Here is a 15338-nt window from a genome sequence, read left to right on the forward strand (position 1 = left end):
ATCTGGTCTGTTGTGTCATTTAAAGCTTCTGTTTCCTTATTTATTTTCATTTTGGGTGATCTGTCCATTGGTGTAAGTGATGTGTTAAAGTCCCCCACTATTATTGTGTTACTGTCAATTTCCTCTTTTACAGCTGTTAGCAGTTGCCTTATGTATTGAGGTGCTCCTATGTTGGGTGCATATATATTTATAATTGTTATATCTTCTTCTTGGATTGATCCCTTGATCATTATGTAGTGTCCTTCCTTGTGCCTTGTAACATTCTTTGTTTTAAAGTCTATTTTATCTGATATGAGTATTGCTACTCCAGCTTTCTTTTGATTTCCGTTTGCATGGAATATCTTTTTCCATCCCGTCACTTTCAGTCTGTATGTGCCCCTAGGTCTGAAGTGGGTCTCTTGTAGACAACATATAGATGGGCCTTGTTTTTGTATACATTCAGCAAGCCTGTGTCTTTTGGTTGGAGCATTTAATCTATTCACGTTTAAGGTAATTATCGATATGTATGTTCCTATGACCATTTTCTTAATTGTTTTGGGTTTGTTTTTGTAGTTCCTTTTCTTCTCTTGTGTTTCCCAGTTAGAGAAGTTCCTTTAACATTTGTTGTAGAGCTGGTTTGGTGGTGCTGAATTCTCTTAGCTTTTGCTTGTCTCTAAAGCTTTTGATTTCTCCATCGAATCTGAATGAGATCCTTACTGGGTAGATTAATCTTGGTTGTAGGTTTTTCTCTTTCATCACTTTAAGTATATCCTGCCACTCCCTTCTGGCTTGTAGAGTTTCTGCTGAGAAATCAGCTGTTAACCTTATGGGAGTTCCCTTATATGTTATTTGTTGTTTTTCCCTTGCTGCTTTCAATAATTTTTCTTTGTCTTTAATTTTTGCCAATTTGATTATTATGTGTCTTGGCATTTTTCTCCTTGGATTTATCCTGTATGGGACTCGATGCGCTTCCTGGACTTGGGTGACTATTTCCTTTATCATGTTAGGGAAGTTTTTGACTATAATCTCTTCAAATATTTTCTTGGGTCCTTTCTCTCTTCTCCTTCTGGGACCCCTATAATGCGAATGTTGTTGCGTTTAATGTTGTCCCATAGGTCTCTTAGGCTGTCTTCATTTCTTTTCATTCTTTTTTCTTTATTCTGTTCCGCAGCAGTGAATTCCACCATTCTGTCTTCCAGGTCATTTATCCGTTCTTCTGCCTCAGTTATTCTGCTATTGATTCCTTCTAGTGTAGTTTTCATTTTAGTTATTGTATTGCTCATCTCTGTTTGTTCTCTCATTCTTCTAGGTCTTTGTTAAACATTTCTTGCATCTTCTCAATCTTTGCCTCCATTCTTTTTCCAAGGTCCTGGATCATCTTCACTATCAGTATTCTGAATTCTTTTTCTAGAAGGTTGCCTATCTCCACTTCATTTAGTTGTTTTTCTGGGGTTTTGTCTTGTTCCTTCATCTGGTACATAGCCCTCTGCCTTTTCATCTTGTCTGTCTTTCTGTGAATGTGGTTTTTGTTCCGCAGGCTGCAGGACTGTAGTTCTGCTTGCTTCTGCTGTCTGCCCTCTGGTGGATGAGGCTATCTAAGAGGCTTGTGTAAGTGTCCTGATGGGAGGGACTGGTGGTGGGTAGAGCTGACTCTGCATTTAGTCATTTAGTCTTAAGAGTCCCTCTGTGTTGTAGAGTGTCTCTCAGTTTGGGTTGTTGCATTGTTTCCTCATGGTTAACTTCATATTAATCACTTTAGACAAAAATACTACATTGATGATGTTTTGTCCTCGTCCGTACATCACATCATTAACACTGATTATTGGTGGCAATAAGTTAGACTACTTAGGCAATATATGTCAGAATTCTCCATTGCAAAGACACCCTTTTCCCATATAATCATTTTAGGGATCCATTAAATAAATCTTGATGATGTGAATTAAGAATGTATTTTGCTGGGCTTCCCTGGTGGCGCAGTGGTTAAGAATCTGCCTGCCAATGCAGGGGACATGGGTTCGAGCCCTGGTCTGGGAAGATCCCACATGCTGCGGAGCATCTAAGCCCGTGCGCCACAACTACTGCGCCTGAGCTCTAGAGCCTTCGAGCCACAGCTACTGAAGCCCACGTGCCTAGAGCCCGTGCTCCGCAACAAGAGAAGCCACCGCAATGAGAAGCCCGCGCACAGCAAGGAAGACCCAACGCAGCCAGAAATTAATTAATTAATTAATTTTAAAAAGTAAAAGGGGGCTTCCCTGGTGGCGCAGTGGTTGAGAGTCCGTGTGCCGATGCAGGGGACTCGGGTTCGTGCCCTGGTTCGGGAAGATCCCACATGCTGCGGAGTGGCTGGGCCTGTGAGCCATGGCCGCTGAGCCTGTGCGTCTGGAGCCTGTGCTCCGCAACGGGAGAGGCCACAACAGTGAAAGGCCCGCGTACCGCAAGAAACAAACAAACAAACAAACAAACAAAAATAAAAGGGAAATCTCTTTAAAAAAAGAAAGAATGTGTTTTGCTGCCAGAAATCATACTGGGAAGCATTGAGCTATCCAACAGAGGTTAGTAGAACACTGATAGTGAACTGAAGTCCTACAAAAATAATACAGAAAGTGTTTAATATACCGTTGGGAATATAGGTTTTAAATTTTTGGAAATTTTTCTTGGCTTGCATTATTTCCCATGTGTCATATAGGATATCTAAGAAAGATTTATTATAACTTTACCATTGACTTTACACAGAGAGTAATAAGAAAAGCTGGTGAATAACTGTTGTTATGATAAATCATTAAATTTCCTGATCAAATTAAATTTTGTGGATTTATTAATATTTATAAATATAGTTGACTGACAAATTTTCTATCTTTAAATTTTTTTCTCTTTCATTTTTTTAAAGCAAATGGGTGATTGTTTTAAATACTGGATGAGTATTCAGAGAACCTGCTGTTTCTATCATTTGTCAGAAGAGGGCAGCACCGTGTCTATCAAAAAACAGCAGTATGAATAAAGAAACTTTTTTTCCATAAATATACACACTCACGCACATATGTTTTATACTCAAAAGTAATATATGCTTATTACTTTAAACACATACGTGCAGAGATGTATAACGTGACAAGTGAAAGTTCTGTGTAACGCCTTCTCCCTAAAAAAAAACAAAAATTCTGTTAATAATTGTCATGTTGCCAGGAATTTTTTAAGAAGTTCAATTATTTATACTTAAATTTAAGTATTATAAGGAGCCCTCATGTAGGAACTTGAAGGGCCTGAATTTTGACAGTAAGATGCAAAGTTGGTAAATGGATTTTGAGCATATCTTTTAATCTCTTGATGTCATTATTCTGCTTTTCCTTTTTGTCTTTGTATCAAGTTAAGAAATGTGAGAAAGAGCTACTGATGACTGGGAGGAGTTTGTAAGTATAAGCATAAGGTAGTGTTAGCACAGTTAGTCTTTTGGGTTTTTTCTAATTATGTTTTAATTGTTAAATTTAGGATTTTTACCTTTTTGTTTCGGTTTTCTCCCACTTGAAAAATGTGTAGCTTATTAACCTTGGTGAATGAGGAAATACAGTATTTTTTATCCTTCCCTATCATATAACCAGCTGAGCCAGTTAGCTCAGAATTTCCTAAATGATTCACCTTTTGGAAGAGGCCAGTCATGGAAAGTTTCTGCATAAATAAAGACTTTTCAGGAAGTTCTGATTAAGTGAAAATGAAGTTAAGATGGAATTCCTTCTGCTAGCACTTGAATTAACTGTTGCTAATGATGGGCCTTTTCCTGTCAGGGTTCCCTCTTGTACATTAGGAGTGGTCTATAATTTAACTGTTCTCCTACTTGAAGGTATTTTGTTAGCGAATCCCCCCCCCCCCCCCGTCTGCATCTAGGTCAATGCCTGACTTGCAGGATCTTAGTTGCCTGAACAGGGATTGAACCCAGGCCCCGGCAGTGAAAGCACCGAGTCCTAACCACTGGACCGCCAGGGAATTCCTGCGAATCTGTTTTTATTGCTTGTTAAAAGTGGAGTTCTTCTAGGCGTATTTTCAATATACAGTAATCTGCTTATTTTTACTTTGTGTCATTTATCAAAGTCCCTGAGAGAAATATTCCAGTTTAAAGAACTTGTTTCCTAGTGAATATGAATAAGACTTTTTTAAAAAAAAATAATTAATTAATTAATTTTATTTTTGGCTGCATTGGGTCTTCGTTGCTGCACGTGGGCTTCCTCTGGTCGCAGCGAGCAGGGGCTACTCTTCATTGTGGCGCGCAGGCTTCTCACTGCGGTGGCTTCTCTTGTTGCGGAGCAGGGCTCTAGGGGCGCGGGCTTCAGTAGTTGGGGCTCGTAGGCTCTAGAGCGCAGGCTCAGTAGTTGTGGCAGATGGGCTTAGTTGCTCCACGGCATGTGGGATCTTCTTGGACCAGGGCTTGAACCCGTGTCCCCTGCATTGGCAGGAGGATTCTTAACCGCTGCGCCACCAGGGAAGTCCATGAATAAGACTTTGGCAGTAAGAAATTAATAGAGATATTCCCACAATTTATACTTTTTTCCATGCTTCCTTTATGCCACTTACTATATATCATGTTTTGTTATGATTTGTTTTCATGGTTGGCTGTCCTGATGGATTGTGAGCCAGTCAGGGCAGAAACAATGTCATATCTTTTTATATGTCTCATGTTCAACACAGTGCCTGCATCTAGGTCGCTTTTCAGAAAATCTCCACTGAATTGTCTTAGGTTGCTGGTAGAAAAGTTTTGTTGGTACTGTGGTAAAACAAGTAAACAAAACATACTTTGCATAAAGTCTTCTTTTACTTTCCCTATGACTTGGGCTACTGGATCTTTATCTTCTCTTATCACCAGCATTCTAAAGTTTCATAATGATATGCCTTTTTGTCGATCCTTTTTTTTTTTTTTTTTTTTGGTATGTGGGCCTCTCACTGTTGTGGCTTCTTTCGTTAGCGGAGCACAGGCTCCGGACGCGCAGGTTCAGTGGCCATAGCTCACGGGCCCAGCCGCTCTGCGGCATGTGGGATCCTCCCGGACCGGAGCACGAACTCTTGTCCCCTGCATTGGCAAGCGAACTCTCAACCACTGCGCCACCAGGGAAGCTCTGTAGATCTTTTTAAATTGTTGGGTCATGGGAGTTCCTCGGTGGCCTAGTGGTTAGGATTCAGCACTGTCACTGCTGTGGCCTGCATTCGATCCCTGGTCGGGGAACTGAGATCCCGCAAGCTGCATGGTACGGCCAAAATATTTTTAAAAATAAATAAATAAAATAAATTGCTGGGTCACATATCCTATGGAACACTCATTTTGTGGAAACTTCTGGGAAATTTTTCTTTTTGTTTATAACTTCCCATATTTTCTTATTCTGAAATTCCTATTAGTTAAATTGATGTAATAGTAAGGCTCTGCTAGGCTATGCTGGGGTAATAAATAAACCCAGAAAGTTCATAGCATAACACATATTTATTTCTTACTGGTACAGTCCAACACAGGTTGGGTAGCCCTACATCTTACAACTCAGCCGTCTGAAACACGTAGGAAACACATAGCCCTTGAGATTGCTGTGGCAAAGGAAGAGTGAATAGATATATCTTCATTTAATTTGTCCGTTTTGAGAATGAGACTTCGGCCCTGCCATCTGAGTCTGGAACTTATGTGATTTTCATTTCTCCAACGAGTAATGGGTTCTGGGTTGGGTAGGGGTCAGTAGCCTGTGGTATAAGGTAGAGAAGGGGATCTGGGACCTAGACGCTCCTGATACAAACTTTCAACTAGTTTTAGCCCCACTCCTCTCCCCAACCTTCAAAGTTTCCTGGTATCTCCATTTACTGAGCCTTTCTAGGATACTGCTTGCTTGTTGGCCATTTCACATGGCTACCAGCTTGAGAGATTAGAGCAAACAAAGACTTAAGTCAACTTTTACTTGTGTGTTTGCTTTCTACCTTCAAAAAATTTGATTGACATCTTTCTCCTGTTATACCTGTTCTTATCCTTGTGTAGTTCTGCCTTTGTAAATTTGTTTACCACTGTTTGGCAGGGTTTTGGTAGGGAGTAGAGTTCAAACCACCTTTTCCAAGTGGAAGTTTCCACTTGTTCTTCACAAGCCATCTGATTCTTCTCCAGATTCTACCCAGGGCAAGGAGATTTAAAGCAACTTTCTAGGCCAGTACTCTGGGACTCTGCATTAAGCCTCAGGTTTGGATGTAGGTTTATGTTGGTTGTCTCTATAGCAGTGTAAGGAATCACCCCAAAATTCAGCAGCTTAAAACAGTTGTTTTATTGTAATTTCTCCTAGTTCTGGGGTGGCTGGACTCAGCTAGATGGTTCTTGTGCAGAGCCTCTCATGCAGTTGTAGTTAGTGGCTGGGTCTGGGGCCATCTTGAAAGTTTATTTACTCCCATATCTGGTGCCTGGGCCAGGAAGAAACACCTGAGGTCTGGAACGGGCTCCTTAGGTATCTCTCTCTCAGTGGTATTCCCATGTATTCTCTCCAGCATGGCGGCTTCGGGGCAGCCAGACTTCTTGTGTGGTAACTTGGGGTTTCAGAGGTACATTCTTGAGAGAGAGCCACCTGGAAGCTCTATCACCTTTTCTCAGTGAGCCTTATAAGTCATGTAGTGCCCCTTCCACTGAATCTTGTGAGTCGAGGCAGCCGCAAAGGCCCACCCAGTTTCAGGGGGGTGACATATACTCTCCCTTTCATTGGGGTAGTGTCAGGTTCTGGAAGAGCATGGAGGCTGGGAAATTTGTGGCAACCATCTTTGGGAAATAGAATTTACTGAAGGGCTTTCTGTAGCATTGCTACTTAATCTCTAGATGAGAAAAAGTAACTTAACCCCTTAGATATCAGTGTTCTCACTCATGAAATGTAAATGTGTTAGCGGCTACTACAGAAATGCTACAGACCATCCCAAAACACAGTGGTGTACACCAATAAGAATTTATTTGTTGAACATGTGTTCCTGGATATCTGGAGTTCAGCTAATCTAGGCTGGTCTCCAAGCTGCTTGTTGGGTTCAGATCTGCAGCATGTGTCTTTCAGCCATCTTAGACCAGCAGCTCCCTGAGGCATACTGTTCTTATGGCTAAAGGGAGGAACTCAAGGGGCAAGTGAAACAGCACAAATACATTTAAAGCTTCTTTTCCTGTCAAATCAGCTAACATCTCATTGACTGTTGAAGCAAGTCATGTATCCAAGCTCAGCATCGGTAGGGTAGGGGAGTATCTTCTTGGTCCACAGGGAAGGTGTGAATATTTGCCGAATGGTGGTCTAATCTATCATATAAATTCTTCCTCTTGTTTTTGACTCTTGACTCTTAGTACTGAGAGGTTTACTTAGGAGAATAGAGGGACACACAAATTAAGCCCAATACAGAGTAGGACCAGATTTGGGGGGGACCTTGATTTGGGGGGTTCAGCAGTTTGTATTTGATCCTCTGAGTAATAGTGAGCCATCATAAGAACTTGAGTAGGGGAGTAACAGAGTGTTCGTTTGTTTGTTTGAAGTCATCCTTCAAGATTAAGGTAGTCTTTGCCAGTGAAGATTCTTAATGTAAAACCGTCAGCCTCTTATTTTGTGCCACTTGTGTGGGTGACACAGTACTGAGTGCAGGAGTGAGATGGTTCTTAAAGAGAAATTTTGGTTTTGGTCCTAAGAAGCGTAGAAGGAAGAAGAGAAAAAATAGAGACTTCTATTCCTGCAAATCTGGAATTTATAGGATTCATCTGTCATTATGCTGAATGACCTGTTTGAACACTCGTGATAACACAGTGACCATAATCTTGGACCCTCCGACAGACAGATTGGCATTTAAACAAAATTCCTCAAATGTTTTTATTGACTTGGCAAACCCAGGGCGGCATTAGGCATTTCCCTTCTTTATCTGAAATTTCAGGCACCATTAATACTTTTATTTGTTGCTTTAGGACTCAGTTTTTTTTTTTTTTTTGAGAATTACGTTTTATTTGACGGACTTGATGAGGACTTAAGCCTGGAAGACAACCTCTCAGATGACTCTGAGGGACTGCTCTGAAGAGGTCAGGGAGGAGCCAGGATATATAGGAGTTTTTGCAAACCAGGTAGTAGAAACATCAAAAGATTATTGTTAATTAAAGAAAAACAGGGACTTCCCTGATGAGGACTTAGTTTTATTGAGGGCATTTTTTCCAGTTTTGAAACTGGACAGGATTCTCAGTCGTGTTGCTTTCTTCCACCCTTAAATCACTGCCTATTTGGCGGTTTTAAGGAATTTTGTTTCATGTTTGGGCAGTTAGGTATAGAGCAGGAGCCTTCTTTAGAGTATTCCCAATTGTTTATACTGTTGCTTTTCTCCTTGAAATAATGCCAGTGTTTTTCTCCCAAATATTCCATCTCCCCATTCCAACTTTTACTTAAGTGTGAGCGCTCATCTGCGTGTGAGGTGCAGTGGAAGAGCCCTTTTCAGCCTTCACATCGGTGACCCACGTGGACTGTGATTCAGTGGTGACTGTCATGCTGACAGAAGTAACGGAGGGGACTTGAGAGACATCAGACTTACATATGCTGTTGTTTCATTTGTTAAATTAATAAGGGGAAAATGTCTTTATCTAGAACTGTTACAGTACACTTTAATCATAAAGCTCAGCAGCCAGAATTTATAGAAGCCCCGTGTGTTTTTCCTTGTTGTTATTTATGCCCTTTTCTTAGATTTTGTTTCTTTCTTTTTATTCCTCTTGTAAAGTTGGTGTCTCCTTCCTTGGTACAGGGTGACTAAGGAAGTGGATGCTACATCTAAAGAAGCCAAATCCTTCTTCAAGCAAAATGAGAAAGAAAAACCCCAGGCTAATGTCCCTTCAGCTCTGCCATCACTTCCTGCCGGATCAGGGTGAGTAGTCTAGTCTCAGGTCCAGGTGTACCTGGCACGTTGGAGAAGCTGTTTTCAGTACAAGGACACCCTTTACCTGTAGCTCTCGTGACTCCTTTCCTGAGAGAAGGAATTCTGCTGCTGTTGTGCCTTTGCTGAAATATTTGCCAAAACGGGGGAGGCAGAGGAAAATTAGCCACAGGCTTCTTGTTTGATGCTGAAAAAAGTCCTGATATACAGTGTTGGCCACAGAGGTGAACACATAGTAGACTTTACATTTAAAAAATAATTTTTTTAAAAGCATGACATTTATTTATTTATTTTTGGTTGCGTTGGGTCTTTGTTGCTGCGCACAGGCTTTCTCTAGTTGCGGCGAGCGGGGGCTGCTCTTCGTTGCGGTGCTCGGGGCTTCTCATCGCTGTGGCTTCTCTTGTTGCGGAGCATGGGCTCTAGGCACCCGGGCTTCAGTAGTTATGGCACATGGGCTCTGTAGTTGTGGCTCGCGGGCTCTAGAGCTCAGGCTCAGTAGTTGTGGTGCATGGGCTTAGTTGCTCTGCAGCATGTGGGATCCTCCCAGACCAGGGCTTGAACCCGTGTCCCCTGCTTTGGCAGGCGGATTCTTAACCACTGTGCCACCAGGGAAGTCCCTAAAAAATAATTTTTGAATGAAAATATCAGCAGATCATCAGAACTTGTAATAAAGATTTGGGTTGAGTACTTGCTTCCACTCCCAAAGACCTCATAGGAACAGAAAAAGGTCAAAGCTGACTTGCAAATAATTTTGTTAACACATCATCAAGAACTTAATAGTTTTTCTCCCTTTATATTTTCCATACTACATGGGTTATTTTTAGCTGAAGACTAGAATTGTTTCTTTGGAGGAAATAAAAATTCCCTTCTTCTTAACCTGTATGTAAGATGGAAAGCATCACAGTTAGTATGAGGAACCAGGGCACTAGCCTACAGAGAAGTGAACATGGACCACACCCATTGTAACACTGATCACCTGCTGATTCCTGAGGGGGAGCTCTCTGTCCTTGAGGTGTTTGGGGTAGAACAAGTCATCTATAGGGGCTTCGCTGATCCTTAAGTCAGTTTGTTGCTTCATCCTTTCCTCCCAAAACCGTGAAGTTTTGTTTTGTGTTTTTACATTAAAAAAAAAAAAAGTCATTGGTTTTCCTGTCAGGTTACGAGCTTTTATAGGACAGGCCTTTCTCATCTTTGCAGCCCTGGCTCCAAACGACACTGTGTTACACTGGTGTGCATTTACCCAAAAGCAAACCCTGAGACAAAGGTTTGAATGCAAGTCATTAGTGTGGGAGGTGATTCCAGGAAGCCTGAGCAGGGAAGTGAAAAGGTGTGGGAAGGTAGCCAGTGCAGGGTGTATTTTCCAGCCGCTGCTGGTGGTGGCTGCTAATCAGTCCTGCTGGTGGACTTGGCAAGGGCAAGGAGGCTGGGATATTTATCCTCCAACTCCCATCTGTGCTGGCTCAGCTGCTTCCACGGCGCTCAGGCCATGAGCTGCAGGTGTTTGCAGTGACGCTGCTCTCAGGGTGTCATGGCGGTGAGTGCAGGGACGTGTGGATGGCCTGTGTCCACATCTGCTCCATACTTTTTTTCTGCTTCTTAATCCATGCATTTCTCTCCCACTGGAGCAACTAGGTGGCAGAAGTCATGTAGTAGTTACACAGGAACCTGAGAAGGAAAAGGTTTTGAGTGCTTGCTACCACCGTGGAAGTTAGGTAAACACCGAGGAAGGCATCTGTGAGAGGAACAGAGTAATGTGAACAGAGTTCTCCAGACTGACCCTCTTAATACTCTAGGCCAGTACGTTTCAAGCTGTGGTTTGCAATCATCATTTAAGAGAAATGAAATAGAATACATGTCATAGTACATCATGTGGTAAGAATAAATATTGTTTTCACAAAATTTTTATTTCAGTGTGGGTTTTGTTTGTTTGTTTTCGGTTGTGCCCGCGGCTTGCAACATCTTAGTTCCCTGACCAGGGATCGAACCCGGGCCCCCAGCAGTGAAAGCACCGAGTCCTAACCACTGGACTGCCAGGGAATTCCCTATTTCAGTTATAAAAGTGCTTGTACAGGGTGATGAAATAAACTATATTTTTTATGAGGTCTGAGATAAAAAATATGAGGCTCTTGGCTGAAGGAACATGCTTTTAGCCTTCTAATCATATTGTTTGAAAGGGATTTTCTTCATACCAATGACTTTCAAACTTTATTGACTGCAACTCACAATAAGGAATACATTTTACATCATGACTTAAAATACAGGTATGTTAAAAAGTGAAATAAAAATTTGGTGAAATTATGTTTACCTTTACTATGTATGGTGAACTCTTCTCTTTTATTTCCATTATTATGTAATTATTATGTGTAGTATGTGTCATTTAAAAAAATGTTATGACCCCTTGAATTGATTTCACAGTCTGTTACAACCTGAATTTGACAAATACTGCTCTAGATTACTTACAGAAGTAGCCTTCTGCAGGCTTGTCTTTGGGTTACCAGGCTTGTATCTGGTATTATTAAACAGTGTCTCTTGGCATTTATTGGAAGTGTTACTGTAAATTAAGTACTAGATTAAGTACTAGATAGAAATAAAGGCAGAGTTTCTTCTGCCTTAGGTTTCTAGCATAGTTAGTTTCAACTAGCATAATTTTTACTTCTAGCTTCCTTGGGTGTTTCTTTTTTTTCTTTTTCCTTTTTTTTTTTTTTTTTTTTTTTGCAGTACGCGGGCCTCTCACTGTTGTGGCCTCTCCCGTTGCGGAGCACAGGCTCCGGACGCGCAGGCCCAGCTGCCATGGCTCACGGGCCCAGCTGGTCCGCGGCACGTGGGATCCTCCCAGACCGGAGCACGAACCCGTGTCCCCTGCATCGGCAGGCGGACTCTCAACCACTGCGCCACCAGGGAAGCCCCTTGGGTGTTTCTTAAAATAATCCCTGTTAATGCTTAGAGATTCTACTTGGAAACAATGTGTTTCAGAAAACACTGTTACCGTAGTTATGAAGATAACCAGAGGAGGGAGAAGCTTGGCAAGGTCACCTTGTTTAAGTCACTAAGTCACTCATGGAAATCTCACTGTATTCTGTATTCATGCCTTCTTTTCTTAGAAAGAGCTAATAGCCTTTAGAAGATAAGAAATCTGCTATGATGATATCTGTATTAGGAGAAACCAGGAAACAGATGGCATCCTCAAATTAGGATACTTTGAGGAGAGTTTAATATCTCACAAAATAATGAAAAACCACAGGGAGAGGGACAGTATGGTATCTCTGGACCTAGTAATAATGCGGCTCCATCACCAACCCTAGACCTGAAGGGGCAAGACAGGGAGCAGTTTATGGCAGTGAAGATAGGGAGGGCCTCCTGTCAGGAGCTGAGAACTTCACTTGAGTGATGGGCCATCTAGGGGGAAGCCAGGGGAATAAATATCCAAATATTCCATTCCTCCTTCCATCCCATCTCTTGCTAGGGCACTCCATTGGCCATTGAGGCTTATGAAAGAAAAAAAATGATTCTGGTACTTGTTAAAATGGTAAGGAAGACTTATTCAGGATTATTGCAGTAGTTGTTAATGACTATCACAATAGGGGGGAAAGGTCAGACTTAACTTTGAATACAGCAAAGACAGCTGGGGATTTATAGCTAGGGAACAGAATTGAGCTCTTTCTTTCTTAGAAAGAGCTAATAGCCTTTAGAAGATAAGAAATCTGCTATGATGATATCTGTATTAGGAGAAACCAGGAAACAGATGGCATCCTCAAATTAGGATACTTTGAGGAGAGTTTAATATCTCACAAAATAATGAAAAACCACAGGGAGAGGGACAGTATGGTATCTCTGGGCCTAGTAATAATGCGGCCCTGTTCCACTGGCCCTGTTCCAGTGGATGGAACAGTGCTAAGGGGAGACATGAGAAGTAGGGAGATTCTTTTTTTTTTTTTTTTTTAGCAGTACGCGGGCCTCTCCCGTTGCGGAGCACAGGCTCCGGACTTGCAGGCTCAGCGGCCATGGCTCACAGGCCCAGCCACTCCGCGGCATGTGGGATCCTCCCGGACCGGGGCACGAACCCGTGTCCCCTGCATCGGCAGGCAGACTCTCAACCACTGCGCCACCAGAGATTCTTGCTGAACTGACCTAACAGGGTTCTTGCTGAAGGCAGGCCAAGGACTTATACATCAGAGGTGGCAAATGAAGAACTTGATCATATGTCGAGAGTGATCAGATATGAGTGGGCAGTTCTGTTTAAACTGATTTAGCAGGATTCTTACTGAAACTGAGCTATGCAAGCCCATCAAGGATGGGGCCAAGATTGAGGCTTAGGCGAGAAGAGGTCTCAAAGGAGCCTGACTAAGGTTGGATAAAGAAGAGAGTCTTTTGTCCATACAGGACAGCATCTGGGGCAGAGAGAGCAGCGTGGAGGACATAGAGGAAATCTAGAGGGGTCAACCAATGACATACCTTTTAGTAGATCAATGAACTACTGATTCCTTTATAAAGGGGTGAAGTGAAATTTGAGCAAAATCAGTTTCTTTGAAAGCTATAATGGAACATAACAGATTACAAGGATATGTCTGCCTCAGTAAAAAAGTCCTCACAGTTTGTACATGCAAATGGGGACACATTTAGTTGTGATACATGTACCTTGAATTTCTGAATAAATCCAGAAGATGACCTTCAAGGTTGGCATGATCGTTTTTCTGAAATTCATCTCAAAAAGCTTCCACAGTTGTAGTTGTGCTTGGGAAAAGACAGGCTCAAGAGGAATTCATTTGATCTGGGGTGTCTAAGTGCACACATTTTATCAGTGCAGACATTAGTATGTGCTGCAGGCTGCACATGCGTGGTATGCAAAGTTTTCAGGGGAAGAATCTACAGGAAATATCTAACTTATTAAAAGAAAATTATTTTAATGCAGTAAAATATTGTTTCCACAGACTTTTTTCATTTTCATTTTTGGAGTTGCTTCAGTTTATAGAAATTGCCCAGCAGAAACACTTTGTTTATTTTTCTTCTCTCTAAACAGATTTAAGCAATACAGGAAAACCAGAGCAGGAGAGTAAAACATCCTGTCCCATGTCCTTTGCTAGCAAATAAGAATCACAGGAGGGCTTCCCTGGTGGCGCAGTTGTTGAGAGTCCGCCTGCCGATGCAGGGGACATGGTTCGTGCCCCGGTCTGGGAAGACCCCACATGCCGCGGAGTGGCTAGGCCCATGGTCCATGGCCACTGAGCCTGCGCGTCCGGAGCCTGTGCTCCACAACGGGAGAGGCCACAACAGTGAGAGGCCCGCGTACCACAAAAAAAAAAAAAAAAGAATCACAGGAGCAAATGTTTGTAACTGACAGTGCATTTCCGCCACATGTTTAAAATAGCACACTGCTTTGGCTATAAAAAGCCAAAGTTTATGCTTTGGGGATGGAGTAAGCAAAACACCCAATTTCATTGGCGGCCGGAGTCAGAAATGCCAGGAAACTACGATTGGTAGAAAAAAGCACTGTGCTCAGCATAATGTGTCTGAATTCCTGTAGTTCTGTTAGTCTAAGCTCTCGATCCACTTCTCACCCTCCACTCCCCTCCAGCCCTTGCTACCAATACTGTTGGCCACTTGAATCCAGCTTCTACCAGTGTTTGTGGGGGTCTGGCTGGTACATTTACTGCTTGCCTTCAACCCAACATTTATTACTTACTTTATTCCAACAGTGGGTGGCTGTTAGTTCCATTCAAGTTTATAATCCTACCCATAAGCGTTAACTTGTTTAATGAAGGGCTTACTATTTAGTTGCCTCCTTATAGATTGAGAGTGACCTAAAGCAATAAAACCTAAGGGTGAAAAACATCATTTTCCCGTGTAATTTTGTCTTGTCTTCTCGGTCTATTGAGCAAAAAAAAAAGAGGCTTTATTGTTGAGTCTCAGACAACATCTTGGGTGGTGTCAGTTTAGCAATGTTTGCCCCAAAGATAGAAGAGATAGAATTCCTTACAGTGTCACACTGAAGGTAGAAGACCTGTTGGTACTCAGTGTATTTGAGCAGTCAGTCCCCAGGACCTTTAATTTGTACAACAGAGTCTTGCTGTCTGAGCAGTTGATCTGATGTCTCCCAAGCTCCTCGGACATGAGTTAATATGACTTTGTTGGCTTTTGAGTTTCAATATATAGTCTTTTTTATACAGAGATCATTGAGCATTTCACTTGAAGTAACAAAAACCAGGGCTTCCCTGGCAGCGCAATGGTTAAGAATCTGCCTGCTAATGCAGGGGACGCAGGTTCGAGTCCTGGGCTGGGAAGATCCCACATGCTGCAGAGCAGCTAAGCCCGTGTGCCACAACTACTGAGCCTGTGCTCTAGAGCCCGCGAGCCATAACTACTGAAGCCCACATGCCTAGGGCCCGTGCTCCACAACAAGAGGAGCCACCGCAATGAGAAGCCCACGTACCGCAACGAAGAGTAGCCCCCGCTCACCGCAACTAGAGAAAGCCCACGCACAGCAATGAAGACCC

The 15338-nt window shown here is 42.4% G+C and overlaps 1 protein-coding gene across 4 annotated transcripts in view; it reads left to right on the forward strand.

Moving 5' to 3' along the window:
• The window catches only part of CFDP1 (chromatin remodeling protein CFDP1), a 138236-nt gene that overhangs the window by 18684 nt on the left and 104214 nt on the right, over positions 1-15338 (forward strand). For all 4 annotated transcript variants that reach the window (XM_027119235.1, XM_027119236.1, XM_027119237.1 and 1 more), the window contains exon 5: positions 8719-8838. In XM_027119235.1, coding sequence (XP_026975036.1) covers positions 8719-8838 — 120 coding nt within the window. The remainder of the gene's footprint in view (positions 1-8718; positions 8839-15338) is intronic.

Source organism: Aethalodelphis obliquidens, unplaced genomic scaffold (genome assembly GCF_003676395.1).
Source record: "Aethalodelphis obliquidens isolate GAN/ISIS:26980383/991018 unplaced genomic scaffold, ASM367639v1 scaffold20, whole genome shotgun sequence".
NCBI classification, from domain to species: domain Eukaryota; kingdom Metazoa; phylum Chordata; class Mammalia; order Artiodactyla; family Delphinidae; genus Aethalodelphis; species Aethalodelphis obliquidens.